This window comes from Salvia hispanica, chromosome 2, assembly GCF_029641045.1.
Source record: "Salvia hispanica isolate PSC_SH4W2 chromosome 2, Shi_PSC_v1, whole genome shotgun sequence".
Classification (NCBI taxonomy): domain Eukaryota; kingdom Viridiplantae; phylum Streptophyta; class Magnoliopsida; order Lamiales; family Lamiaceae; genus Salvia; species Salvia hispanica.
Window position 1 is genome coordinate 22,510,583 of NC_142693.1, and position 27,672 is coordinate 22,538,254.

At 39.1% G+C, this 27,672-nt stretch overlaps 7 protein-coding genes across 7 annotated transcripts; 4 read left to right on the forward strand and 3 right to left on the reverse strand.

The window, feature by feature from the left end:
- Positions 1-86: 86 nt before the first annotated feature.
- LOC125185881 (uncharacterized) lies at positions 87-840 on the forward strand. Its single transcript, XM_048082291.2, has one exon. The coding sequence runs from the start codon at positions 161-163 to the stop codon at positions 701-703; it is 543 nt and encodes a 180-aa protein (XP_047938248.1). The 5' UTR covers positions 87-160; the 3' UTR covers positions 704-840.
- A 235-nt stretch (positions 841-1,075) lies between these two features.
- Positions 1,076-8,401, reverse strand: LOC125185591 (sister chromatid cohesion 1 protein 4-like). The gene is made up of 15 exons (XM_048082183.2): positions 7,705-8,401; positions 6,720-6,981; positions 6,440-6,537; positions 6,276-6,319; positions 5,976-6,022; positions 5,624-5,711; positions 4,723-5,527; positions 4,184-4,624; positions 3,972-4,113; positions 3,652-3,788; positions 2,548-3,503; positions 2,330-2,363; positions 2,095-2,206; positions 1,786-1,915; positions 1,076-1,458 (listed from the first exon to the last, which is right to left on the reverse strand). The coding sequence occupies exons 1-15, from the start codon at positions 7,826-7,828 to the stop codon at positions 1,360-1,362; spliced, it is 3,519 nt and encodes a 1,172-aa protein (XP_047938140.1). The 5' UTR covers positions 7,829-8,401; the 3' UTR covers positions 1,076-1,359.
- Positions 8,402-8,639: 238 nt separating this feature from the next.
- Positions 8,640-11,138, forward strand: LOC125214524 (Haloacid dehalogenase-like hydrolase (HAD) superfamily protein). Its single transcript, XM_048115588.2, has 7 exons — positions 8,640-8,792; positions 9,260-9,329; positions 9,470-9,629; positions 9,717-9,798; positions 10,159-10,375; positions 10,502-10,566; positions 10,698-11,138. Exons 1-7 carry the CDS (start codon positions 8,685-8,687, stop codon positions 10,950-10,952), a joined length of 957 nt encoding a protein of 318 aa, XP_047971545.1. The 5' UTR covers positions 8,640-8,684; the 3' UTR covers positions 10,953-11,138.
- Positions 11,139-11,585: 447 nt separating this feature from the next.
- On the forward strand, positions 11,586-13,393 carry LOC125218508 (putative protein phosphatase 2C 38). Its single transcript, XM_089065990.1, has 4 exons — positions 11,586-12,193; positions 12,416-12,759; positions 12,846-13,025; positions 13,104-13,393. The coding sequence occupies exons 1-4, from the start codon at positions 11,929-11,931 to the stop codon at positions 13,311-13,313; spliced, it is 999 nt and encodes a 332-aa protein (XP_088922116.1). The 5' UTR covers positions 11,586-11,928; the 3' UTR covers positions 13,314-13,393.
- A 220-nt stretch (positions 13,394-13,613) lies between these two features.
- On the reverse strand, positions 13,614-17,302 carry LOC125218174 (V-type proton ATPase subunit H-like). The gene is made up of 11 exons (XM_048119832.2): positions 17,145-17,302; positions 16,803-16,928; positions 16,327-16,429; positions 16,144-16,216; positions 15,836-15,901; positions 15,659-15,755; positions 15,284-15,445; positions 14,986-15,111; positions 14,653-14,778; positions 14,183-14,362; positions 13,614-14,073 (listed from the first exon to the last, which is right to left on the reverse strand). Exons 1-11 carry the CDS (start codon positions 17,178-17,180, stop codon positions 13,825-13,827), a joined length of 1,344 nt encoding a protein of 447 aa, XP_047975789.1. The 5' UTR covers positions 17,181-17,302; the 3' UTR covers positions 13,614-13,824.
- Positions 17,303-19,935: 2,633 nt separating this feature from the next.
- Positions 19,936-25,477, forward strand: LOC125218029 (Leucine-rich repeat protein kinase family protein). Its single transcript, XM_048119656.2, has 19 exons — positions 19,936-20,259; positions 20,330-20,450; positions 20,525-20,596; positions 20,812-20,886; positions 20,971-21,042; positions 21,152-21,313; positions 21,399-21,473; positions 21,844-21,915; positions 22,003-22,074; positions 22,168-22,236; positions 22,306-22,380; positions 22,476-22,547; positions 22,634-22,768; positions 23,054-23,523; positions 23,599-23,751; positions 23,844-23,983; positions 24,072-24,291; positions 24,497-24,732; positions 24,798-25,477. Exons 1-19 carry the CDS (start codon positions 20,184-20,186, stop codon positions 25,272-25,274), a joined length of 2,844 nt encoding a protein of 947 aa, XP_047975613.1. The 5' UTR covers positions 19,936-20,183; the 3' UTR covers positions 25,275-25,477.
- An 81-nt stretch (positions 25,478-25,558) lies between these two features.
- On the reverse strand, positions 25,559-27,205 carry LOC125218415 (Zinc-binding dehydrogenase family protein). The gene is made up of 5 exons (XM_048120115.2): positions 26,840-27,205; positions 26,555-26,732; positions 26,306-26,472; positions 26,141-26,223; positions 25,559-26,078 (listed from the first exon to the last, which is right to left on the reverse strand). The coding sequence occupies exons 1-5, from the start codon at positions 27,077-27,079 to the stop codon at positions 25,694-25,696; spliced, it is 1,053 nt and encodes a 350-aa protein (XP_047976072.1). The 5' UTR covers positions 27,080-27,205; the 3' UTR covers positions 25,559-25,693.
- Between the last annotated feature and the right edge of the window lie 467 nt (positions 27,206-27,672).

Here is a 27,672-nt window from a genome sequence, read left to right on the forward strand (position 1 = left end):
GAGAAGTATCCGTTGCCGCTCCCCATTATTTTAAAAATTGAACCGTTGCAGCTGAGGCTGAGCTATATCTAACCCTCCAACCATCTCTCTTTCTTACAACAACATCCTTTTGCAAATACATATCTCTCTTTCTTACATCCTCCTACAGTAGTAGTGAAAAATGGGAATGGGATTGTCGATGGACGGCGAGAGCAGCTGCACCCACAAAGTGTTCCTGCTCACCAACTACATCCTCCTTGGCGCCGCCTCGAGCTGCATCTTCCTGACCCTCTCCCTCCGCCTGATCCCGTCCCTGGTGGGCGCCCTCCTCATCCTCCTCCACATCGTGACGATCGGGGGGGCGGTGTCCGGGTGCGCGGCAGCCACCCGGCGCGTGGGCGGAGGGAAGTTCTACGGGGCCCACATGGTGGCCACCGTCCTGACGGCCATCTTCCAGGGCTCCATCGCCGTCCTCATCTTCACCCGCCCCGAGGACTTCCTCGCCCGCCTCGACTCCTACGTCCGCCAGGACGACGGGGTGCTCATCCTCAAGCTTGCTGGTGGCCTCTGCGCCCTCGTCTTCTGCCTCGAGTGGGCCGTCCTCACCCTCGCCTTCTTCCTCAACTACTACGCCCACCTCGACAAGGATGGAAATGGAACGAGGAGCGGAAAGGTACGGGACGAGAACGAGTTGAAGACCTTGCCTTGGCCTGTTGAGGTGTAAGAGAGGGAAATTAAGTTTGGGAGATTTGTTTTGTTGAATTCATTTTGTACATCAAGAAGGTGATGGAATGCTCTATTCCACCATCATTTGTATTCTTTTACTATTACATTTGAAAAAAATGAGAATTGTTATCTTTATATGGCTACTACCAAAAACAAAATTTATAGCTGCTGTTTCTCTTTCTCTCTCTCTCGAATCTTGCACACATTTGATGATCCAATCCATGGAGAAATGTACAACAATGTCTCAACAACCAAGGCCTTGAAGAGATGTCAACAACAAGGCTACAATCTCATCCCTTTCCTCATCAAAACTCTGTTGTAAACAAATGTTGAAGAAAATTAAATACTCACTCCATTTAGATAAACATAATATTTAAAACGCTTCCGCCATAATATATATACATAAAATTAGAAATAGGGATGTGCATTATTTTACATATATTTGGACTACTAAGATATTTTGTACCATTAAAATTGAAATCTAGCAACTCTTACTTAGCAGTTAAATTACAACCAGTGTTCAGATTTCCTCAGCTACGAACAAGAGTTGTCACTGTAAAAAACCTCTCGAGCTCCTCTGCCAGACTGCCTTCACAGAAAAAGTTCACATCGCCACGTGGTGACTCTGCGCGGCTTTCGGAAGAATACACGAGCTCAGAAGTTGCTCTTCATCAGCCTTGTTCGAGGTTTCAAGGCGATCCCATCAAAGGAGACCTGTTGCTCCACATGGATGTAGTCTCTAGTTTTGAGAACCTGCAACATTTTTCATGTTGACACGGTAACGTTAAAGTTAACGATTAACTACCATAGCCAGACGGATACTACTTCAAAGAATCCAATGGAAAAACAAGAAACACATGAAACCTACAGAAATCTTAAAGGTACAAAACTATCCTAGTCATTTGATTCTGATTCAAAATTTGTACATGCACCACAAAGAAATGGCGAAAGGCATGAGAAACAGGACAAATTGGTCGACATCAACATCTTAGGTACAGGTAAGTGGGATAAATGCATACTAGGTTCTAGCTCAATGACTTCCCACACGAGAAAATTGAAGTTAAAGACTTTAGGACATACCAATGTTTCAAAAAACATCCTCGAAGCTTCTTTGCGTGATTTACCAACTAAGAGGTGCTCTAGGTTAAGAGATCTCCTTCCTTGCTCCGCCTCTTTAACGAACAATGTCTGCAGATACTTGGAAACGGCCCTGCAGTAAAATGATATCAGTACATCTGTCACAACTAATATAAGTCTCGAGAAAAGTATTATTAGCTAATCAACTAATATTAGTCTCGAGCTTTTGATCCAGTCTCCTCCTAATACGAGCAAATTTGCCAAGCTTGATCATTCAATAAACAGTTGGCAGTAATTCGTCAAAGCATATACCTTGTACGTGAAGACCACCCGGTGTTCTCTATGAATCGTGTTTCTTCCTCATCAGCAATATCTTGATCATCGACCATTTCATTTAGCTCGTCATCATCAACATTTAGAAAATCTGAAAGGTCAAACAAGAACAGTAGAGAGAAATGTGAAGCAAAGAAAGCTCAAATGCAAAATTCTTACACTAAAGAATTTCTCTTTAAGGGTAATGGATCTAATCATAAGGATAGAATTAAACCTGTGTCGTTTTCGGCAGCGGAATACTTCCATTCCTGCAACACACAGACGCCAACTTAATAACAGAATTCAACAAAGTTAGAAAACTGTAAATCCAAATACATTTAGAATGTGCTTATTATGATAATCCATGTTTGACTACGTGATACACACCACTAAAATAGAAAAAATTGATTTCGTACATCTATCATATTACAAGCTAAGAAAAAAACAGCTTACCTCTTGATTGTGCATGTTGAAGCCAGAACTTTCTGCACCCATCATATCGTGATAATGAGCTTCTGGTTGTTCGGGGCTTCTGATATTCTCCATAAAAGCAAAATCTTGGTCTGCTGTGAATGAAGAAAATTCAATATTTTCCCCGAATATAGCATTGCGTGTTTGATTGTATTCATCAAACTCCAACTCCTGTTTAGAATTCGACTGCGCCTCAACAGTGGCATTTTCTTGGGCAACCTCTAAGAAAACATCATCCCTCTCTAGAGGTTCAGTTTCAAGCCCCGCATTAACATCACCATCCCTTGCTAATAATACATCTTCAATGGCTTGTCTGTTGTCGGCATCCATCATTGCATAGTGCAACTCAACAGAGGGTGCATCCCTCTCTTGATCGAGTAGACCGGTTGATAAGTCAGCATTCACAAAAGTGAGTTCCTCACAAGTCTCAGTTGCAGGATTCAATTGAATGACACTAGCTGGAAAATCAGAGGCACGTTCGCTTTTCTCACTCATTTCCCGTCCACTTACATCTACCAAAGGCTCGTGTTTCGAAACATCAGCCTCCATATCACTATTGGGCTTGTCACAGGTGTCGATTTCCACATTCATCTCATGAACTTTGTTAACCCCATTATCAGTCAGGAGAGGAGTCTCACTATCTCTGTGTGACGAATGTTCATTGGCTATCGTCACTCTATTTTGTTCTGCAGCATTATGCATTCCAATGTCCACTGCCTCACAATTTTCAGCATCTTGAGACATCGAATGTGGTTCAGCTACAGTTGCTAGAGAATAGTCATCATTCTCTTTGCTGTCTTCGGGTGGTACTTCTTTAGAAGGTACCCTTGCATCAGCAACATTTCCAAGAGAAGAATCACTTGGCTCATCGTTGCACACTCGAATGCCGCTCAAATTCCATGTGCGACTGTGCAAAGATTCCAACTCAATCGATATTCCTGAGAAAAAAAACTACATTAGTTAGATGGGACACAGGTTTGGTGTAACTAGCAAATGATCAAATATCACGATTATAGATCATAGCTTTTCTAACTCACAATTGATCAAATCAACAGCAGCAGGTAGCAAAGCAGCAATAAAACTCACCAGTAAATAGTGGTCCAAGAAAACAATCGTCTTCCAAGTATTTTTTCTGAATCAAAGAAATCTCGGACTGCGTACACGGAGCTTTCTTTCTCACACGGCGTATGTCTTCAGAGTTTGTCAGCTGCAGTCTTATCATGCTATCAAGGAGCAAAGAAAATATCAGATTAACGTGAACAAGCCAATAAAAGGCGCCAAACTAAAAGCCGGAATATGTATAACCTAACAAAAGAAAGTCAAATCATACAATGCAGTTCGGGAACTGTTAAATATATAATTGCATCACAGGGAATATCAAATGAGAGTAGAAAAGAGAAACTTACTCGCCGTGCAATACCATAGTATCGTCCATAAATACTTTTCTTTTGGGAGCACTAGTACGTTGAGTAGCGTGAGTACGTTTAGTAGATGCCGCCTCAGAAGGACGAGGTGTTGCCTTCACTTTCAAAACTGATGATTTTCCCACTGAGGAGATATATAACATCAATCAGAAACCATTTGATGGAAGATACAAAACTAAAACAAAACATCATACCTAAAATGGAAGACAATAAATCATCATCATCGGGCACAGATTCGACCGTTCTTTTAAAACGGACCAGTCTTGAAGATTCAACTGAGTTCAGACTCTGCTCTGTCCATGCACTTTCAGTAAAACTACGCTTCTTGCCAGAAATGATTTTGCTTCCAGCATCACTAGCATCAAGCCCGACAAACTCACCGGAGCCCATCTCTGTAAACATGTTATTATGTTGGTTTATGTCTTCTGGTACGGATAACAATTTTTCTGGTGCAGGCAGATCGGCTTCTGCAGAACTATTTAGATTATCCACCAGACCATCATGTGCACCGGCATTCGTTACATGACTATTGGGTTCGTTGGAAGCTGCATCAGTGCCTTCTCGCAGTGCATGTTCTTGCATGTGCTTCTCCTCCAAAACTTCTTCTGGATTATCAGCTCCAGAGCATCCTTTACCTGATAAAACAATTTTCGATATCAAACAAGGATTTGTAGGTATATATAACGACTTTCCATATCAAACTAGACAGCAAGTTTAAGTCTGAAAGACACACCTATCATTACCATCTCCTCTGCCTCAGAAGTTGCCAAGTCGATAACATCAGATTGTACAGAAGCATCTGCTGACAAGGCATATTTAGAAACAAAATCAGGCTGTTCCAGGTTAGAATTGCATGGTCTTAGAAAAGGAGTCTCAGAAGAAGCCACTTTTTCATGAACATTAAGGTTCGACGAGTTCGGATCTCCCAGTTCATTAGAGGCCTTAGTTTCACGATTTTGTGGAAAAGGTTCATCTTGGTGGTAGTTGCTAGCCTCACCAGAAATTTCACGAGCACTTTTCTCAATGCCGGTAAAGGGGCCTTGATGGTGATCATCCTCGTCAACTGGGCAAATTGAGTTCATACCATCAGCATCTGCATTCTGGCAGGGAGCTTGAGATGCCCCATTGATTTTATCATCCAACTCCAAAGAAGAGTTTACAGATTTATCCTGACCAACTGCTAAAGTCTCGACCAAATTATGTTCCATATTAGCTTCAGTAAGAGATTCTCTTAGTGGCTTCGAAGAATCAACACCCAAGCCACCTGACTGATGGCCATTGTCCTCAGGTGGCACCACTGGAACTGCATCACAAATTTTATTATCGTGAGAAAACCAATTGACCCCTTGTTTATCCTCATTAATATTGTTGTCTGCATTTTCTATCACAGTAGATTCCCCTAAACGACATTCCGCTTCCATATGGTCATCAAAGGCCGAAACCTCTTGGACATTGGATAAATTAGGCTCTTCCACCAGCCCAGGGGTAGATGGAGCCTGTGCATTTATGAGATCATCATAGACATCAACATCATCAACCTGCATCAAACACAAATTATCTTCATTACAAAAGCTCCTGGAACTTCCGAACTGCATTAAAAAAAAAACCTAGTTTATGAAGGCCTGAGCAATTACCTTGGTTCCTGAATCAGCATTCCTAATTTCAGGATGCTCATCTTGCTTGAGAGGTGTCATCGGTCCAACCGAAGCCTGTGGATCACACCTGTAATTACAAAGCCAAAATGAACTCCATATATTATCTAGTGTGCAGTTGTCTTTAAATTTCTATATCCTTCTAAAGACTTTTGAGGGTCCCACGGGAAAACATATGCATATACAAGCCACTTTAGGGAATTACACGAGTCAAATAGTACTTCGTTATGAAATTCCTATTCAAGCTCAATGGCATCCTAAACAACAAATGTAAGTTGAGGAAAGCCAAGAAAACACTTTGAAATGCCACAAAAAAGCTAAAACGAGTCTTAACCTTTCATTTTCAAGTCCTGCAGTGCCATCCTTGTCCAAAAACAATTCCTGTATGCATTGAATTGATGAGCAGAAGAATTGGGTTAATTTTTTTTGAGCTGATGTTGCCAAATGAGTTCATTAATTTTAGTTTCAGATGCTTAAGATATATAATGATAGGGTCGGATGTTACAGTTCTTCACGGACACATCTTGCAACAATAATAACAATTGCATAACTTATTATAAGTAGTTAAATGAAGATCTAAAGTGACATAAAAAAGAGAAAACAAACATGATGGCAGCACAATATTAAGATGTACCTCGTCAAGGTCCAAACCAGAAGCATCACCATCTCCAAACCTCTCTGACAGAACACAAGCCACGTTAGGAAACAAGTTGCAACACATTTTTAAATGACAAAAATTTCAAACATCTCTTTGACTTGCATTGCTGCTTGTCAAGAATGAACCATAATAGTACCAACCATCCAGACCAAACTTTGACGTGGAGTAAGTGACGCCATCAAGAGTATCTTGAAGGGTTATTTGCTCTCTTGAACTGATATGATGATCTACAAAATTACTGAAAAGTAGAAATAGGCATGTTATCACTGTGAATACTAATTATTGCATATTCTCCCCAAAAGGTAAAAAATAAAAGCGACGAAATTCTCATTTACGAACATTAAAACTACTCCATTTAATTCATAGGTCCATCAAGTCAGCTATAGCTCATAAGTAGACATGAAATGTTTTCAGACTCACCCATGGAAGATTTCATTATCTGGCAGCTCAAAATCATCAAGGTCGAACGTTTCGGGCAAGGTGATGGTATGATAAGGGGCCTTAGACTGTTCTGGTGGTAGATCCACCGCAGCAGAACGAAAAGCTTGCTTAACATTGAGTAAAGCCTCACTGCAATCATCAAATAGGTAGTTCACCTTCCGAGAATATATCCTCACCACGCCAAGTAGAAGATGGCTGGACAAACGAAGTGCAATGGGCACATCCGGGGAAAGAATAGAGTCTGTGCAAGATAAACAGCTTGTATCAAATAAGGGGTAAGGTGGAAGTGGGGGAGTTTCACTAGATACTTCTTTACAGATATTATCAGACATAAAGTAGAAAATGGTGACACCATCAGTTAATGACGTAGGTCGTACTTAGAAATTTTAATGTTTGGCACCATCTTCATTGATCATAACATCAAACATAAACCAAGCACAAATTTAGGAGTTAAATGGATACCACGTCACCTATCTGGTCGAACAGACTAACAGATACTACCAAGGTAGCATATTTACCATAAATTCTTATATCTTCCTCTTCACCATCATTCCGCACCCAAAAATTTATAACAGCATTAAAATATCAACTTCAATTCATAAGCATAAACCACATAACACCTTGGAACCTTTTGAGGTGCTCCGGCAGTTCTAAAGAATAAACCTCCTCTACGCATGATTTCCATTTGATTCCAAAGATTATCTTCTATTTTTCATTTTAACAAAGTTAACCAATGCCAACCACAACCTAGAACGGCGTAGAAAACTAAACGCAATCCATGCAACGTGACTCGCCTTTCCAAAACTGGACAGACTCACATTAATTATCCTTCTTTATTTCAAGTCTTGTAAGAGTTTAAAAAAACAGATTCTCTCAATCCAGACAAGACAACAGGCGAATCGAGAAATTGAGCATGAAAGTTTGAGATATACAGTATTTAACAGAAAAAAGAACAAATCTTTACCTACTGATACCCCGATATCAGTATCAGCAACTTGATTCTTGCGGAGCTTCCTTTCCAAATGAGCTGCTATCCAAATGGTTCCCAAAGGCCCCTTTTTCGCCAATATAAATTGTGAATAAAACATTTTCCTAAATTTCCCTCTTTCAACCCCCCAACACAATTACTTCAAACTATTCTTACCTAATCCCAATCTCCCAAATCAACAAATTAAGCCCTAGAATCCGATGCAATCCAAACTTACCAAAAAAATCCCAACTTTCAACTTCAATCAGGGCTCACATGTAAAACCACGCACAATCCTCGTCCATTCCCCATTCTCAATGAACCTACAAAAACGTAAAACCCTAAATTCTGCATAAACAGCCACACCTAACTAATACTAATAAACTCCCCCAAAAACACCGAATAAAATCAACTTTCTCCCTCAAACCCACATAAATTATCAACTTAAGAAGTTGAAAAAACACGGTAACACATCCAATTTGAGCTTCAATTCCAGCAAAGATCGAAGTCAGAGCAGAGTCCAAGAACAGCTTTTTCAACCACAGATTGACCTATGAGTGGAAATTATCTGCATGTATATGCAAAATGGGGCTTCGAGTGAGAGAGAGAAAGAGGGAATCTCGCACTTGGGTTGGTGAAACAGAGATTGAATCTTGTTTTCTCGAGAGCGTGAAATTTTGCAAGCACTCTTTTGATTTTTCGTTGTTTTATTTCTTTTTAAGGAAAAGCGCCTTCGGTTTAGAACTGAGGAAAAGTCAATTGCAAAGCCGCAAATGGACGGCCACGATTATCCGTTGGGGAAAAACGACGGTTCTGATTGAAATTTGGACTTTTGGCGCATCCAAGCTAGAGAACTTAATTTATTAATTAATTACAGTTTGGTCCTTAGGTTTTGCGAATTATACAATTGGATGCACATTATTTGTACATAAATACACACACTAGTTCACGTTCAAACACACGCAGTGGTGTCCAAGATGATGGGAAGATGCTGTTCGTCGATTCCAATGCCGAATCCCAGCGAATTGAAGCCATTTCAGACCATCAATGGATTTCAGCAGCTAGCTGAAAGTCGTCGCTTCAAGGTTACATAATGCTTCGTTTTTCTTAATTGGAAAATTACAAATTGTCAGCAATTTGATGTTAACATTTTTCGATTTCTGTATTTCATCAGTTCGGCTCAATGTGTTGTAGTGGCATTCAGTAATTTATTTGATTTAGTAACTGTATCGAATGCGTCAATTGATGAGAGCGGATTATTCATTTGATGAAGAAATTCGTGGTTTTTTAGCTTGTGATTAGTTGATTAGATTAGGTTTTAAATCAAAAACTACAGATTGATTACACTCAGTTGATGGTTTGATCCGTGTTGAATGTTAAGTGAAGTAGAATTGTGAATATGCATTTGCATCACCTCCTATTAATATCCCAGTTAGGGTTGAATTTTTTGTGCGTTTTGGTAAATACATCAATTGAAAAATGTAGAAGTTAGCAGTCAGTCGTGTTCGTGCTAGTTATTGTTATCAACATATTTACGATCGTGTGGGGTCAGGCGTGGTTCTTGGATCAGTTTGGAGTTCTACACGACGGGAAGCAGCCATACCCCGGTGCCATTACTACATGTATGTTCTTGATAGTTAGCTTTGCCAATTTGGTAAGGTTGATTTTTTGTCAATAACTAATCTCACTTGTATACCTTCAGTGTTAGTATCGACTAACTATCTGTGATTTTTGTTGTGTCTGCACTTGTGTGTTGGAATAGTAGAAAAGTTGGCAGCTTGTGGAACTAAGATGGTAATCATTAGCAATTCTTCTAGGCGTGCATCAACAACCATGGAAAAATTAAGTAGCCTTGGATTCAACCCCTCGCACTTTCTGGGAGCCATTACCAGCGGGGAGTTAACACACCAGTACCTTCTGAGGTTCAATATTCTGTTGCCTGCTATCTTATTCGAGACTAAAAAATTCTTCTGGGATTCCTCTGGTTTTGACATATGAATTATGATTAGACGAGACGATCCTTGGTTTGCTGCACTAGGGAACTCCTGCATTCACATGACCTGGAGTGACAGAGGAGCTATATCCCTTGAGGTATGCTTGAGTTTTCCTGACTTGCGTTATCTCAAAAAGTAATTTTCTTTTCTCAATATCCATTGGTCAGTCTGTAGATGCTAACTACAAAACATTGGAGATTCTTTTATTTTAATTTTAGAATGGGTAAAATGGATGCCTAAGAGAAATTAGAATGTGTGATATTAAAAGCTATATGTTGCTACATAAAAATGAGGAAAATCTATGTGGTGCTAGATGTTGCTCTGGTTGATTACTCTATGAAAGTTCATGATTAAGCATGCTTTTTCATACAAAATTAGTTTGTGTTTGAGTTTCTCTTGCAAATTTCCTAAATTCTCTTTTTTGTTAGTATGATTTTGGAACAATTCCTTGCTTCAGGGCTTAGGGCTCCAAGTAGTAGAAAATGTTGAAGAAGCTCAGTTCGTTTTGGCTCATGGTACTGAAGCTTTGGGGCTTCCATCGGGAGACGCACTTCCAATGAGTATAGAAGAACTCAACAAAGTGTTGGAGAAATGTGCTGCTAAAAAGATTCCTATGGTTGTTGCCAATCCGGATTTTGTCACAGTTGAGGCTAGAGCTTTGAGAGTGATGCCTGGTAGAGACTAATATCTATGCACTCGTTTCTTGTCTGAAGTTGCTGACGGTTTAAATATTTCTGTCATTTGAAAGACTCCCTCCTTCATGTGAATGGAATTGATGTTAGTTGTTTTTACTCCATCAGGAACATTGGCAACCACGTATGAGAAGCTTGGTGGCGAAGTGAAGTGGATGGGCAAGCCGGGCGAGGTGATTCTCTTTTGTATTACCATTGAAAGCATTCTCTAATCGGCTGCGGTTTTGCAACCAAATGTGAAAATTGTGATTGCGATGTCTTAACCACAAACTCTAAACATTTACTAATCTTTACTTGTAAATAGATCATATATAAATCAGCCATGGCAATGGCTGGTGTGGAAGCTTCTGATAGCATTGCTGTTGGCGACTCTCTCCACCACGACATAAAAGGCGCAAATATTGCCGGCATATCTTCAGCTCTCACCACTGGCGGCATCCATGCAACTGAACTCGGACTTACTGCGTTTGGAGAGGTTGCTTCTGAATCATCTGTTCGCTCTCTTGCTGTTAAGTACGAGGCTTATCCGAGTTACGTGCTTCCCTCGTTTACATGGTAGCATCGCTCTCATCTGAGCTTCAACCAGCTGATCTTGGCCAACAAAATTTGGATGTTATTGCAGTTGCTCACATTTGACGTTGAGATTTATAGAAGTTCCAAATCCGATGTTATATGTTATTACATTGTTTCATATTCACGGTTCCTCATTTATCACGCAAAATAAGATTAATTCATTTTTTTTACATATGATTAATTTTTCAATGTGAAAATTAGTAATTTTCTAGTATGTGTGTGTGAGAGAGAATTTTCAAAAAGAGGAAAATAACTGTTTTTTGGGTGCAAAGAAGAAATTTAGTATTTACATATTAAGAAGGGACATAGTGAAAATAATCTCAATATACATATTACTACTCCGTTTAAATAAAGTTTTATTAAACCAACGTCTTTAATTCATGCTCTCTTCTTAAACATCTCGTAATTTTGCGAAAAAATAAAAGTTGTATACTAGTATTTTGCTTTACATATTATGTTGCGATTGGTTAGGTGGATTATAATTTAATTAATGTGGATTTTCTTTAAATATTACGGTATTTTATAAAATTGATTGTTTTTTAAGGAAAAAAAACAAGATTCATAAAATATAAATAATTTATTTTAGGTTTAGCAAATATAATAAGAAGAATAAAAGAAGGCGCATACTCTTTCCCAACCTCTACTGATTCCAGGTAGTCAGGTACTGCGTTTTTCGATTTTAATCTTGAACTGCATGCATTGCGATTATATTGTTTAATTGAAGCAACTGATTCTTGTGTTTTATTTTGGATTGTGATAGTTTTGGAAGTTTTTCTTGGATGGAATTTGCATATTTTGTATGTGGTTTAGATGAATAAAGATAGTTGAAAACTTTTCCCCACGATCTTGTACAAATTCCTCTAACTGCTTCTTGTTCTGTTTATTTTGGATTGTGATGGTTTTGGGAGGAAACTCAAGTATTATGTTTTTTTTTCTTTGCAAACTACATTCAGCATATTGTGATGTGGTTGGAGAGTATGTTGCCCAGCTGGTTCAAGCCGTCTGTGAACAATATTGAGTATTCGGAAATCGAGCTCGGGTCACATCAATGGGGGGAGTTCTCTATGGCGGCTATTAAATCCGATCTCGTCTCTTGCCACCTTGAGTCAGGGCCAATGAGCTTGTATCCATTAGGCCATTATGGTACATTCGTCGGAATCTACGACGGTCATGGTGGTCCCAATGCTTCTGAGTTTATAAAAAACCATCTCTTTGAAATTGTGAAAAGTAGGTTTGTTGTTCTTGTTTTAGCATCTCTATTATGTTACTCTTGTAGTTCAAGTGGATAGGGAATAGTTCAAAGATTAGGAAATGATTTCCTCTTTTTTTGCTCTTTATAAAAGGAACAAGTAGTTTTAATCTACTTGAGCAGGATTCTAGCATTACTCTGTACTAGAGATTCAATAATACACAATCTATGTTGATTGTAATGTTACTCACGTGATGCAGGATTTGCGTCGGATTTAGGAGATATGTGTAAGGCTCTAGATTCATCATTTTTGGAATTAGATCAACAGTATCTTCAGTTGGTTAAGAATGAATCGAAAGCCAAGTCAGGCTGTTTGGTGGGCGTCATAGTCAAAGGACGGCTATATGTTGCAAATGCCGGAAAGTCTAGGGCGGTCTTGGGGCGACTGGTTAGGCCCAAACGATACATTCCATTGGTCCTAGAGCAATGGGTTAGGCACATACGACACGTCCAAGCCATCCCGTTACCGACTGACCAATACATGCCAACTCACCAGGAGGAGATAGAAACGCTGCATCCGCGCGATCACAGTATCTTCATTCCGGTGAGAAGTTTAAGCTCAAAATCATCAAATTTAGCTACTGATTTTCTCTAGACATACATATCATATATATATCTTGTTCAACTCAGACTACAAGATCAATCGGTAATCCTTACCTGGATAACAAGTCGAACATGTTGTATGCACCGAACATTGTCGAATATGAACTTGTCCCTGAGGATGAATTCATTATATTTGCTTCTCCTTGGCTATGGAAACACCTTAGCAATGAAGAAGCAGTTGATATGGTGAAAAATTCACCACGAAATGTAAGATTTCTACACCCCACCCTTGACTTCGTTTATAATCGTATGCTATACACCAACAAGTTCATCCATTTCCCGCAGGGAATCGCAACGAAACTGATAAAAAAAGCATTGGAGAAAGGAGCATGGAATGATCACAGGTTGACATATAAGGAGCTGATGAAACTCAACATTAAAGAGAGGAGATCTATCTATGAAGACATTTCGGTTGTAGTTCTCTTCCTAGATCACGAATTGTTCAGAGGCGGCATATGCTGCCATTGCTCCTTCATATCTTTTGAACAGCAGTAAACCTCAACTGATTCTTGTTCTGTGTTTTTGGATTGTATGGTTTTGGGAGGAAACTCAATTATAGTACTCATGTTTATTGTTCTTGAAATAATATGGTGCTCAATATTTTTCATTTTGACATTTCATATCTATAACAACGTATTAAATTGTTTTCTAATCCATAATCAACCTACTGATACAAAACTACCTTCAACATTTCATCTTATCTGTAGAATAAATCAAAAGAACTATGTAAATTCAGCCATCATATCATATGTTACTATCAAAAGGATCACATGGTGATAACAAACCAACAGTAACTTGACAAATACAGTCAACTTTATTGGAGGGTGTGTGAGATTATACAATACATTGCTCACATATTTATAGCTACCAAAACCCAATGAACAGGGCAGGACAAGTACAGCAGCACCAAAAATAAATAAATGACACACACAGCTTAAGCCATCTCTTGTTCAAAAGTTCTCATAAATATATATAAGCCCGACACGGAAACAACTATGAACAATATTCAAGCCTGCAAAAAGCTTGCATATTTGGCACCAAGGAATAACCTTTGGATGCAGAGTAGGGCATTTTTGGTGACCTCTGTGCTTTGGTGGTTCATCAGCTTCATCACACGATCCTTTGCTTTCAGGTCTGTCACAATAATACGCCCAGCAGGATGGTACTGAATGAACTGAGACAGATCGTAGCAAGCAACAGCGAGTGTTCTAGGATCAGATGATGTGTCCAAAATTGTCAACAGGATCCTAAGTACCTGCAGCAACGAATCAAACTGTCAGTTAAGCAGACAGTGTATCTTCTGGAAAAAGCTTATCGCCACACACAAGTCCAGCCCAGGCACTAAGCAATTAAAATTGAATAACCTTGAAATCATGTTCTTCAAAGTGTGTAATGTTCTCCTTCCAGAAAATAGGATCTTTATGCATAGGAGCCCAATCAAGACGTCCGAGGATAACTTCCTGATAATATTTCTCATAAGAGCTTAGCCTCTTGATGTTAATTCTCAATCCTTCTTCCAGCTGATTCATGGCCTCCAGTAGATCCTGAAAATAAAGAGAATGACGACTTGAGCACTGATATATGGAACCATGATGAGATTGGGGCAACTCATTCAACCAGAGAGGAGAATTGGAGTGAATGTGCTAGTAACTGGGTGAAGCCCCCCCTTATGACCTTACAACAAAGCACATAATCAATGGATGCTAGATAAGTTTCAAATGAAGCCAACATTATCACAAGGATATGCAACTATGCTATTGCAATCTCATCATGACATCATCATTCATAACACACAAGTCATATACTTGACGATTTTGTAAGAATAACCTCTAACCTCGTCACTCCATGCTTGAGCTTTTAGATTCTGGAGCAGATGTGGAACTTCCAGGTCCACCATCTCAGCAGCAAATGTTCCTTTGTTTATTAAATTCTTAAGGGTTAGGATGACTACCCTTACAACCTACATAAGTTGATAGAAACAAATTCTCAGAAGGACGTCAAGGGTTGGGAAGTTACTATAGATGAAGCACAAAAATATGTAAACTGCAGATGCAAAAACTAATGTCAAGATTAAGGGTGTAATCAAGCATTGATATAACAACAGTAGAAAGTGGATGGCATGTTAAAGTAAAGCGAGATTATCTTATCATATAAAGAAGGGACTTACTTTTTCCTTGGTGGTCCCTTTAACAACATCAATTAACCGTGGCAAGCACCTAGAAGTGGCCAAGCACTCAACTGCAGGCTCATAGAACGAGAGGAGCCATACGCAAAGGCAGGTTTCATATAGGAGCTGTTTTAAAAAAGTCAAAGTTATCAAGATAGACTGACGAATAATTATATACTACAATTACAAGATAAAAGTCAATTTCATATATTACAGCATATACGTTGAGATTCAAAACTGATTTCATTCGGATTCACAAAGTAAATAGTTTCCCACTGTTATCTTGAATTTGGATTACCTGGATAGATTGTTGACTGGAAGCTGGAATAATTAGAGGAATGAGAAACTTCACTCCATCTGCTTGAACAAATGAAGACCGCACTAGAGGTTCTTTCAGCAAAGTTGCAAGGCAGTTAATAGCTGTGGGGATGCCACGGCTAGAATGAGATGGCTTCTTCAACTGAACAAATAGACAAGTATAAGTACAAATGCTGCTAAAATACATAGTGAGAATGATTCCATGCGTCCTTGATTGCAATAAAAATTGGCAGTTTATTCCTGACAACTACACTCTACATGCACTTCCATATTAAAATTCAAAGAAAAAAAATGTTTCGTTAGTATTATAGTTATCCTAGAAGAATCCAATTGACATAGGCATGGAAATACTAACCTGTGCACACAACCACTCCACCAGTCCCTTCAAAACATCATCAACAGCAGTGACGTCTTTCTGTGATATGGACTCCCCCTGAGATTTTGACCTGCCACTGGAATCAAAGAAAGGTAGGAACATTATATGCAAGAAAAACAACCCAGCCATATTCCAAGCAAGGGGAGTTTTTCACACCTTACTATCAGAGACAGTATCTTACAGCTTTTTTCCTGAGTAAACCAACTGCCTTTCCAGAGCAATCTTGCAAAAGAAAGAATATCCATATTTAGATGGCGTTAATTCTACAGAGATGGAAGAACTACATCACGGAACATGCCATTGTTGAATTATAATATTAACAGTAGTCAGAGAACTGCTTCAGGTATACGATATTGGAACATAATCTACTTAAGTTTCAACATCAGATGATACTCTCTGAGAAGCCTTCACGAATAGCAACAACAATTATAAAATGTAAAAAAATAGCAACTACATGCCATTACCTTAGGAAAGGTTCATAGGTGTTCTCCTCAGACAGAGATTTATCATGAAATAACCTTGCTCTTTTGGGGTTAGCTGCCATTCAAAATAACAACATAAAAAGAAGAATCAGCTATTTATAATGGTAAATCTTAGGCAGGTGGGGTAAGCTTTAGGCAGATAGCATCTGCATTTTTGTCACTTACCCGAAAGCATTTCATCAAACAGAGCCAAAATATACTCTAAAGTTTCTTCCTTGGATATGTCACGCAAAATGCTAACGAAAACACGGATGTAAGCTGGACCATCCTGAAACAAGTGACCACTATCAAATCCTTAAACAGAATCCAACACTCAAAAGGCTTTACAACTATATTAAGGCATCTAAATGCACTAACACATCAAACATGATACCAAGCACTGAAACTAAACATCAACTGACAGTAAATGCAACTTGTAAATTCTTTAACAGTAAATGATTGAAAGCAGAATAACAAGCACCATTCGAGAAAAATGACTGAGTGAGTAAATCTAGAAACCTAGCTAAGGTGCACAAGATTTTAAACTTAAGATTACATCACCAATGACAAACTAACAATAAGTAACACCTAAATTTGTTCAGTGAAATAGCTCAAACTACTCTAACAAATTCAAAATGAAGCTATAAGATTGGGACATTTACATCATCAAGCAACTGAGCCTTGTAACTCTCAGGTTTCTTATCGTAACGCCGCAGCAGCTGAAGTCCAGTCCCTGATATCAGCTTAGTAGTCATGTAAGTCTCCCATGGAATATCCCTCCTCAAAACCTTCACAACGAAACAAACAAAAAAAATCAGAGCTCAGAATCAACTATCTCACATCCCCAATCCCAAAACCCCCACCAATTAAATCAATCAATCAATCAATCAATCGCCTCTAAAACGACAATTTACTCATTAGATCAAAACAAAACGCAACGTATGAAACAAAATCTATAAAACTATAGCTTCTCATCAATTTTATGTGGCAGCAAAGTTGCGTACCTGCTCGGTGGTGAGGTCGCCTTGATCCGTCGGCATTGCGGAGGATGAAGACTGCGAATTGAGGTCAATTATTTGCAGAGATCGAAATCTGGAGAGAGAAGAGTGGAGATAGAGAGATAGAGCGTGATCAGCAGAAACCAAAAATATACAGATCACGGTCGGAGAAAAAATAAAATAGAAATGAAATTAAAATTCGATCAAATCGGGTTGCGTTATATTATGGGCCTACCTGTTTGGTCTTGGCTTTTCATGGATATTGTTGGCCCATTTACAATTATAATCCATATGGGCTTGTATGATTTGGGCTTTCATAAGGTTTAGTAGTATTCACATTGCAGATAAATGCAATTGCTGTACTTGTTACCAAAATACTTTCAGTTGTCCTATAATAGATGTCACACTTTCCCTTTAGTTTGTTCTACAAGGATTATATTTCCTTTTTTAGATAAATTTCCCTCTCACATTAATATAAATATATTATTTTTTTCTCCTTCCACTTTACACACAAAACAACACCTCCTAAAATCCCGTGTCAATCCCCAAGTGTGACATCTACTATAGAACGAAGGAAATAGTACTATTTTTTATCATTGGTATATAATTCGATTTTTAAAAATTCCACTGAAATTGTTGTTCAAGGTTTTCTAAAAAAAAAAAGGTGCATAACCTCGGTTGAACCTTTGAAATTGAAATTTGTAATCACTTTCATTCTTTATCCATCATTCATCGCAAGTAAGATCGTCTCACTATCTCTACCGATGAACGACTTTCTTCGCTGTGTTCGACTCTACAAATTCTTTTAGTTAGAAATAGAATTGTATTTTTGTCTTAAGCGTCTTAGAATAATAGCTTCAAATACTAAAAGGAAAAAACAAAATTTATGTGATGATTGTGGTGTGCTAAACAATTCAATCATGATTCATGAATTCCATATTGGTGGAGGTGGAGGTGGAGGTGGAGGTGGCCAACAAAATTTATCACTATCTTTCTTTTTTCTTTACTCAACTTTTCAATTTCATATTGGTATGAGATATTAACACACAACTTAAATTTGGTGAGATAACATTTTGATATATACTACTATAAGTCAATATTCGTACTAGCTTATAATAATGAACTTAGGCATAACAATTGCTCAAAAATTTGACAAAACTCATCACATTAACCAAGTACTCCACTAAACGTTAGCTCATATACTAAAATATCAATCTCCCCGAACTCGTCAAACTAAAAGTTCGTTATTTTGATTCGAACAATGAAAAAACATAACTCTGTTCAGTTCGATGAGATGAACATCTATATAATATATAAAAAGAGAGTGTTCGGGGTGTTTAGGAAAATAAGAGGAATTTTAGGGGTATTTAGGGAAATAGCCATTTAAAATAGATATTAAATGAATTAAAGTTAGTGGATTAGTGCGATGAAGATCACCTACAATTTTTCCTACAACATCTCCTAATTCACCCCTCACATACATAAAATATGATGGTGGGGTCCATTACCATGTATGTGAGGGGTGGATTAGGATATGTATTAGGAAAAGTTATAAGTGATCCTTCCCGGGACTAGTGGTATAGTACTATAGTTAGTGATGTTTTTTTGTTTAAGTAAGAAATAACGCTATATTGTGCCACTAACTATCATCACGACTCCAATAGATACTTTAGGAAGGTGCAACATATGCCACAATTAAAACACAATATTAATTTATTTTTGAGTTACAATCTTAGAATATTTTTGCAAAAGTTTGACGGACGTGAACCGTAAGCACATTGTTTTTATACTATTTAAATAAACACGACATTTTCAAATTCTTCTTCATGTTGCTTATGTTGTTTTCTTTGCAGGTCTTTATGGTGGAAGTGATTTATGTTTTGAAGTGTCGAGCTTAATTATGTGATTTTTTTTTTCTTTTCTTCGTGTACTGTTGTGAAGTGTCAAATGTATAATTTTTTTCATGTAGCGCCCTATATGAATATTAGGTTGGTGGCAGCTCTTAATTATTTGTCTTTCCTGGACGTGGAATGGGTGGTAGCAGCTACACGGGAAGTAGGCGATGCGGGAATACTATAAGGGTATGCAACCAGTTTTTTTTTTTTTTTTTTTTTTTTTTTTTTTTTTTTTTTTCCGGCTAAATGCATACATATTGGTTGTAAATTCCATGCAATGTTGCTGTATTTTTGTTGATGATTTTGATCTATTTGCTATCTTCGAATATATATTTATACATTATTTTTATTAACATGTGCTCGTGATTGATCTTTTGTAGCATAGATCTAAAAGAGATTTAAATGAGATTTAAATGATAAATGAGATTTAAATGATATGTGATTTGTGTGCAATTTATAGTTTATAAACTTATTTGGTTATATGAATTTAGAACTTGAAATAATAATATTGTTTCTCATTCGCTATATATATTTTTTTTCTTTGTTTGATTTTATATTTTTTAATAATTTTTTTTATTTTATATATTTATGATTTCATATTTCATACAATCATCTTTTTATGAATTTATAAACTCATTTTACAGTATAAAATAAGTTTGAATAAAAGAGAATGGGTCATGCATCACACATGAGTGATACTAGTTTTGAATTAACACTCGACATTTGATATTTGCTTATAATAACAAATTCGGTAGATATCGCCGTCGTAAATATTTATGTTCGTGAAATAAAAAGTTCGTGTATTTAGATTCAATTAAGGCCAATTATGGGCATGGCCAAATAACCTAAACTAGAGACAGAATTAGTTTAAATGGATTGTCTTCTACGACAAGCTTAATCATCAAAACCAGCTAAACCACTCATGCTCTGTCACATTTCTTTCCCCATTTGTTTTCACTTTACTCCACCCCCCCCTCTCTCTCTGTGCAGAAGCATTACTAGCAAGACAAGAGTGGCAGTGGTTGGATTCGGTTCTAAGCAATGATTACTGCGATCATACACATACCCATCATTCACAGCCTCGTTTTAAGACGACGCCTTCAATCACACCATGTAACATATCCCCCCAATTTCACAAATCGCCCCAGCCATGCGCCGGCTGCTCCTCTTCCTGCTCCTCGCCCTCTCCATATGCGTCGCTCATTCCCTCACCAACCCTCAAGATGGTAAAGTTTTCATTTTTATCAAGGATGAAGGCAACATGTTTGATGAAATGCGTGTTTGGTAAAAATGCAGCTGCGGTGCTTCGATCGCTGAAAGATCAGTGGGGCGGGACGCCGCGGAGCTGGGGAAGATCCGACGATCCTTGCGCTTCTTGGGAAGGAGTTGCGTGTAACAACTCCAGGGTCACCTCACTGTAAGCTTTCCTAGCCAAAGTATCTCTGTAATACTATCATATTTTTGTTGGACTAACATTTTTCAGCTGTGCAGAGGCTTATCCACGATGGGGCTGACTGGCACTATGAGCGGCGACATTGGTGGCCTAACCGATCTCATTTCTCTGTGAGTTCTTCTCTACATTTCAAGATTTGTGTAGGCTTAAATTTGCTTTTAGTTTTCAAATAACGGTAATCAAGTGAAAGATAGCTATTTTGCTTAGTCAATATATAAATGGCAGCCAAAGTTTATATTTTTTGCAAGATGTAATATACTCACATGCTACTTCTCATTTAGTTACTGAACTTCACTAAATGAGCTTTCATATCTTTTGGTTGCAGGGATCTATCGTTCAACCCCGGCCTCAGAGGCTCGATCTCTCCTCGTTTGGGGGACCTGCAGAAGCTAACTATATTGTATGATCTCATGAAATCCTCACAACTTCCTTTTTATGTTTGTCTCGGTTGTGTGTCTCAGCTACAGTGACGAATGTGGTGCAGGATTCTGGCCGGATGCAGCTTCTCCAACAGCATTCCAAGTGAACTAGGACACCTGTCTGACCTAACGTTTCTGTAGAACTCTTTCTTTTACTTTTACCTTTTTTCAGACTTCAGTTTTTCCTCCTGTGATGGATTGTGATAAGGATAGTCTAATTATTACCTCGACCTTTTCAAATGATAGAGCCCTGAACTCAAACAACTTAACCGGTGAGATACCGCCTTCCCTAGGCAATCTGTCTAAGCTGTATTGGCTGGATCTAGCTGAAAACCAGCTGAGAGGCGAGATCCCAGTTTCTTCGGCCTATGGTCCGGGCCTTGACCAGCTTAAAAAGGCGAAGCACTTGTGAGTTTCACTAGTTTTTTTCCATGAATGTAGCTCATCTGTTCATGTTCATGTTAAACTCTTCTCTGATGTTGTGTTTGTGCAGCCATTTCAACAAGAACCAGCTCTCAGGAGAGATTCCCAGCCAATTGTTCAACTCTGATATGTCTTTGATCCATGTGTAAGTGAAAAAACGAGTGAATCGTTTAATGTTATTTTGGGTAATTGTCACCCAATTTTTTATTGGTGTTTTTTACATGGTTGTCGATATCTGGTGAGTGAATACTATCATGGCTAGCTGAAGTGGCAAGTTAATGTCATATTGACCAACTAAAGTGGCGTACACACCCAGTTACATTTTTTATTTTACCAGTTGTTCAAGCCCTTTAGACATTTCATGCACCCACCTTTGCATTAATTTGAAATCAATTGACAGGAGTGTGAAAAATTAGAACAAAAATAGAATATGGTGAAAGTTTGTGTATTTAGGAAAAATTATCCTTTGTTTTTTGGATTTTTTTTCTCATCTGATGATGGCGAATTACTGTCAGACTGTTTGATGGGAATCAACTGGATGGGAGCATTCCATCCACAATAGGATTAGTGGAAACACTCGAGGTTCTGTGAGTATTCGAACACAAGTTTCATCTTCTGCTGCAATAAAATGTCTATGTGCCTATCTCTCTCATCACCTTTTTTGTGTCCTCCAGTCGTCTTGATCGGAATTTCTTGAAAGGGAGCGTGCCACCGAACCTCAACAACCTCACAAACATGATAGAGTTGTGGGTGTTTTCCTTCTCATTTCATTTAGAGATAGAAGCATTATTCTGAGAGTGAGTGGTGGTTTGGTCTCACTAGCTTGAGTTTCATTGCAGGAATTTAGCACATAACATGTTGTCAGGAGCTCTCCCTAATCTAACTGGGATGGACACACTCAACTATGTGTAAGACACCTGCCCTCTCCCTCTCTCTAGAGGCTGCAAATCTGAGTTTTGTCTCTCCTTGTTTGGCAGGGACATGAGCAACAACTCCTTTAAGAAAACAGCAGCACCTGACTGGTTCTCTAGTTTGCCTTCTCTTACAACTTTGTGAGTTCTTGAATAAATGAAAATAAATTCTTAAAAGATCGGTCTTTCGCCTTAAGGTGTGAGGTTTTGAGTTGTGACCGTGTTTTGCTGCTCAGGATGATTGAATATGGACCTCTGGAAGGATCTGTTCCACAAGAAGTTTTCAGTTTACCTCAGATACAGCAAGTGTGAGTCTCAAATCTAACACAAACTCGACACAATTCTGCTTGAATTTACCATTTAATGAACATATATTCTGCAAATTTCTTTACAGGAAGTTGAGGAACAATGCATTTGGAGCCAAGCTAGACATGAGTGGCAACGTCAGCCAGCAGCTTCAGCTCATCGATTTGGAGAACAACGACATATCATCGGTGACAATCGGCTCCGAATACAAAAGCACATTACTGTAAGAGAATGCATCGAATGAGAATAGATTTGTTTTGTGAATCAGACTATATTAACAAACACCTAAAATCCATGAACCACAAGACTAACAAATCAATATTACACACGAACCACCTTGCCAGTTGAATGCAGTTGTTCATGTGTTATCGATTTGTTCATCTACAGATTCATGGATGTTAGGTGTTTGTTCATGTGTAATTTTCACTATAGCCCATCCATGTAAGACAATTTTCATTCTTCACACTTTTTATAACCACGTAGATTTAAAAAACACTGCTTCCTGCAGGTTGATCGGAAACCCTGTGTGCGCGGCCTCGTTAGAAAACACAGTCTACTGCCAGATTCAGCAGTCTGCGAAGCCTTACTCCACAAGCCTCGCCAACTGTGGGAGCCAGATATGCACCTCTGATCAAAAGCTCAACCCACAGAGCTGCGACTGTGCTTACCCCTATGAAGGGACACTCTACTTCCGAGCACCCTTCTTCAGAGATCTGGCCAATGCAAGCTTGTTCCACACTTTGGAGATGAGCCTCTGGGTCAAACTAGGCCTAAACCCAGGCTCGGTTTCTCTACAGAATGCATTCTTCAATGTTGATGACTACCTGCAGGTGCAGCTCGGGCTCTTCCCCTCTGATGCAAAGTACTTCAACAGATCACAAGTTCAGAAGATCGGATTCTCACTCACAAATCAGACGTACAAGCCGCCTAAAGAATTTGGGCCATACTATTTCATTGCCGCACCTTATGTTTTTGGAGGTAGGGAAGCCATTTTTTTAAAATTTCATTTCAATTTAAGCGTAAGCCTAAAACTATGTTTGTCATGACCCTCAGACGAACACGAGAGATCTCACATCAGCAGAGGCATGGTTGTTGGTGTGACAACCGGGTGCTCCTTTCTGGTGCTGATACTAGCAGGGTTAGGCGTGTACGCTCTCAGACAGAAACGCCGTGCAGAGCAAGCTATATCATTGAGCAAACCATTTGGTACTTTTCTTATGCATAGTCTATGCATTATAAGCATATGCATATTCTCTAGTTCAGTTATGTTCTCACTTTCTTAATTTCTTCCCCTCCAGCTTCTTGGGCCTCAAGCGGGAAAGACAGTGGAGGCGCGCCGCAGCTAAAAGGGGCAAGATGGTTCTCATATGAAGAGCTCAAGAAATGCACTGGCAACTTCTCTGATAGTAACCAGATTGGCTCAGGAGGCTACGGAAAGGTCCTTGGCGAAAGCCAATTATTGTATATGTGTGCTCTTGGAAAACCCTGTTTCTTAGTAAATTGAACATGTCTAAGTTTCTATCCAGGTCTATAGAGGAGTTCTTTCCACTGGGCAGGTTGTGGCCATTAAAAAGGCTCAAAATGGCTCTAACCAAGGCGGGCTCGAATTCAAAACTGAGATAGAGCTGCTTTCGAGAGTCCATCACAAGAACCTGCTAGGTCTTGTGGGATTCTGCTTTGAACAAGGGCACCAAATGCTAGTGTATGAGTTCATGTCAAAAGGAACACTCAGGGAAAGTTTATCAGGTACAATATACTAAATAGGGAAAGGTTCAAATAAGAATCTTCATAAAATGAGGACGATAATGCCAAGGTGTATTAATGTAATTGTTGTGTTCATATGGTGCGGAGACTATATATTCAGTACAGATACCTCATACTTTATGTGTGTCTTGGTATAGGTTCAGACAATACTGAGATTAAGGTTAATGTGTGTCTGTGTGATGCGCAGGTAGGAGTGGAGTGTACCTTGACTGGAAGAGACGCGTACGGGTCGCTCTCGGATCAGCTAGAGGGCTAGCTTACCTGCATGATCTAGCCAACCCACCCATAATCCACAGGGATGTCAAGTCTACCAACATCTTGCTGGATGACAATCTCACAGCCAAGGTTGCGGATTTCGGCCTGTCTAAACTCGTCTCAGACAGCTCGAAAGGGCACGTTTCGACTCAAGTGAAAGGCACTCTGGTAAGTAGGGGAGTGAATACAATTCTATCATATTACTACTCTCATAAAAAAACTGGTTTTTGCAGGGGTACCTCGATCCTGAATACTACATGACACAACAGCTGACAGAGAAGAGCGACGTCTACAGCTTTGGAGTAGTGATGCTAGAACTCATCACCGCAAGGCAGCCTATTGAGAAGGGAAAGTACATTGTGAGAGAGGTGAGAGTAGCCATAGATAAGAGTGATGAGACACACTATGGACTAAGGGACATGATGGATCCTGCCCTGAGAAACACAACACCGCCCCTCCTTGGGTTCCCTAGGTTCGTGGAACTGGCAGTGCAGTGCGTCGAGGAGTCAGCCTCGGACCGGCCAGCGATGACCGAGGTGGTCAAGGCCTTGGAGTTGATACTGCAGAGTGATGGGATCAACACAAACTCAACATCAGCTTCTTCATCCGCAACAGAATTTGGGAGTGTGAAAGGTGCACGTAGGCACCCTTATGTTGATGCTTTTGATTACAGTGGTTACACAATTCAAGCCAAAGTTGAGCCTAAGTGATAGGAAACTAAAGTGTTGGATGAATTTGATTCATATGTTTGATTGAGATAGACTTTTGCTGTTTATGTAATTTAAAGATTTCTCAATTCTTTGGGGAGTTTTGTAGATTAGAATATGACATATATATATTGTTTCCCATTGTGTGAAGGGGAATTGTACAAAGTTATGTTTTAATATATAGATATGTTCTGAGTTTCGATTTAGTGGTTCTGTGCATGCTATTTCACATAAAAATTGAAGCTTGAATTCTTCTTCTTTTTTGTGCTTAGCTTCAAAGAGACCAATAAAAGAATAGATCAAGCATTGATTTTTATGTAATACTACTATGTAAGTTTATTGATACAGTTAACGAGAACCAGGACGAGGAACACGAACAATTTGAGGTATTAGAAAACAAGAAATGAACACGAACGAGGTCCTTATGTCCGAGCTACACAGACAACTTGCTTACCGACATTTTTACCGGTAAAGAGGGCAGCAAAGGCAGCAGGGGCACTCTCCAATCCATGATTCATATCTTCCAAGTATGTTATCTTCCCCTCTTTGTACAGATTCCCAACTTGTTCGACAAACCTCGGAAACAAATGTAAGTAATCGGACTGCAGAAATCCCTGCATTATTACGCGTTTTGAGACGAGGCTGAAGAGGTTTCGAATCCCTTGTTGATCAGACGCCCCAATCCCTGCCTGGGACACCATCCCGCAGACTGCTATTCTCCCGTGAACCCTCATGTTCACCAGCACCGCATCGAGCATGGCTCCCCCGACGTTCTCAAAGTATATGTCGATGCCTTCCGGGAAATATCTGGTGTGCAGATTAAGTTACAACCTTAACTAGGCCAAACACACACACACACACACACATACTTTTTGAGAGCTGCATCAAGATCTGGTTCTTGTTTATAGTTGAAAGCTTCATCAAATCCAAGCTTGTTCTTGAGAAGATCAACCTAATATGTATTGCACATAACATCACTTAATATTATGCATAAAGTAGGAGAAAGAAGCTTGAATTATGCCAAAGCAGCATACTTTCTGGTTACTCCCAGCACTTCCAACAACGTAGCATCCGTGCAACTTAGCGAGCTGGCCAACGAGCTGCCCGACAGCTCCTGAGGCAGCGGACACAAACACTCGCTCGCCCCTCTTTGGGGCACAAACCTCGTAGAATCCAGCATAAGCCGTGAAACCCGGCATGCCTGCACTACGAACAGACCACACACTCACAGCCGTGCACAAACACGAAAAAGTGATGACACAATGGGGGGGTTTTGTACAGACCTAGGAGGCCTATGTGATACGAAAGAGGTATGTCGTCTGGTTGAACTTTCCTCAACTGCTCCGTGTTGCGAAGCAAGGTGTACTCCTCCCATCCGGTGAAACACGAAACTATGTCTCCCGGCTTGAAGTTCGGGTTATCAGAGTCAATCACTTTTGACACTCCAAATCCTTCAACCACCTTCACATAGAAAGTTCAATATAAACTTCTACAAAAACACACAAAACCAAGATTTCACATACATCATGGGACAAAATCAAAACTTTAAGTGGAGTCGAGAGTCTTACCGAACCCGGGACGAAAGGAGGGATATAGGATCCATGAAAATCTCGCATTCGGCCACGCATATAGGGATCACAAGAGAGATAAAGATTCTTGACCAAGAATGCACCACTCCCTTTTGGAGCTTCTAGCTTGATCTCGTTACCCAATTTTAACTCCATGTCTGATTCCTTTGGAGCTCCTTCTATATATCCCTTAAACAAAATCTGCTTGTTTCCCACTGTTTCCCGCAGATTTTCATCCATTTCTGCTACCTTTTCTTGCTCAGCTATGTTCTTGACAAGGATTTCAGTGTGTGTGATTCTTGATTTTGTTGTCAACAAATGTTCAATGCAAGTGTGAATAATAAAGAGTAGTTAGTTGGTAATTGGTATGTAGCTGTGAAGTGCAATCAATATAATTTATTTTCTCTGCTCTCTATGTTTACAGCCATTCATTTTACCTACCAAAGTAACGGTCTTCTTCAACTTTCATTTTTTACAATAAAATATCCGATGCTTTGCAACATTAACCAATATTTTAACCATTCCCATTATGGTTATCGAAGATGATTTTTGTCTTTACACACTTTCCAGTTTAATCAATTTTTTCGGTCCTTCAAAATTGTTGTACCAGATTCATGACATTTTTATTTTTTATACTTTATGGATTTTTCATCGCCAATTTTATTTTTAATTTAATCGAGACAAACTGGCATAATTGAATATTTGATAGTATAATCGATCTGGTGTCGTAAATTGCATATATCATGACTCATGAGTAGTAAACTGAAAAACGTGTGATCAAATCAATTATCGTATGGAGTGATAAAACATATAAATCAAGAAACCTGGTCATC

Coding starts and splice junctions, on each gene's coding strand:
- LOC125218029 (XM_048119656.2), top strand. CDS start 20,184: ATGCGCCGGCTGCTCCTCTTCCTGCTCCTCGCCCTCTCCATATGCGTC. Junction 22,075..22,167: donor CTCACAAACATGATAGAGTT/GTGGGTGTTTTC, acceptor GTTTCATTGCAG/GAATTTAGCACATAACATGT. Junction 23,984..24,071: donor GCTCAGGAGGCTACGGAAAG/GTCCTTGGCGAA, acceptor GTTTCTATCCAG/GTCTATAGAGGAGTTCTTTC.
- LOC125214524 (XM_048115588.2), top strand. CDS start 8,685: ATGATGGGAAGATGCTGTTCGTCGATTCCAATGCCGAATCCCAGCGAA. Junction 10,376..10,501: donor AGCTTTGAGAGTGATGCCTG/GTAGAGACTAAT, acceptor TTACTCCATCAG/GAACATTGGCAACCACGTAT. Junction 10,567..10,697: donor GGATGGGCAAGCCGGGCGAG/GTGATTCTCTTT, acceptor ACTTGTAAATAG/ATCATATATAAATCAGCCAT.
- LOC125218508 (XM_089065990.1), top strand. CDS start 11,929: ATGTGGTTGGAGAGTATGTTGCCCAGCTGGTTCAAGCCGTCTGTGAAC. Junction 12,760..12,845: donor ATCACAGTATCTTCATTCCG/GTGAGAAGTTTA, acceptor TGTTCAACTCAG/ACTACAAGATCAATCGGTAA. Junction 13,026..13,103: donor TGAAAAATTCACCACGAAAT/GTAAGATTTCTA, acceptor CATTTCCCGCAG/GGAATCGCAACGAAACTGAT.
- LOC125218174 (XM_048119832.2), bottom strand. CDS start 17,180: ATGCCGACGGATCAAGGCGACCTCACCACCGAGCAG. Junction 16,929..17,144: donor GCGACCTCACCACCGAGCAG/GTACGCAACTTT, acceptor TTCGTTGTGAAG/GTTTTGAGGAGGGATATTCC. Junction 14,779..14,985: donor AAGGGACCACCAAGGAAAAA/GTAAGTCCCTTC, acceptor CAACTTATGTAG/GTTGTAAGGGTAGTCATCCT.
- LOC125185881 (XM_048082291.2), top strand. CDS start 161: ATGGGAATGGGATTGTCGATGGACGGCGAGAGCAGCTGCACCCACAAA.
- LOC125218415 (XM_048120115.2), bottom strand. CDS start 27,079: ATGGATGAAAATCTGCGGGAAACAGTGGGAAACAAGCAGATTTTGTTT. Junction 26,733..26,839: donor CTCCTTTCGTCCCGGGTTCG/GTAAGACTCTCG, acceptor TTCTATGTGAAG/GTGGTTGAAGGATTTGGAGT. Junction 26,224..26,305: donor GTGCTGGGAGTAACCAGAAA/GTATGCTGCTTT, acceptor AATACATATTAG/GTTGATCTTCTCAAGAACAA.
- LOC125185591 (XM_048082183.2), bottom strand. CDS start 7,828: ATGTTTTATTCACAATTTATATTGGCGAAAAAGGGGCCTTTGGGAACC. Junction 5,712..5,975: donor GCAGGACTTGAAAATGAAAG/GTTAAGACTCGT, acceptor TTGTAATTACAG/GTGTGATCCACAGGCTTCGG. Junction 2,364..2,547: donor TCAACATGCACAATCAAGAG/GTAAGCTGTTTT, acceptor TGTGTGTTGCAG/GAATGGAAGTATTCCGCTGC.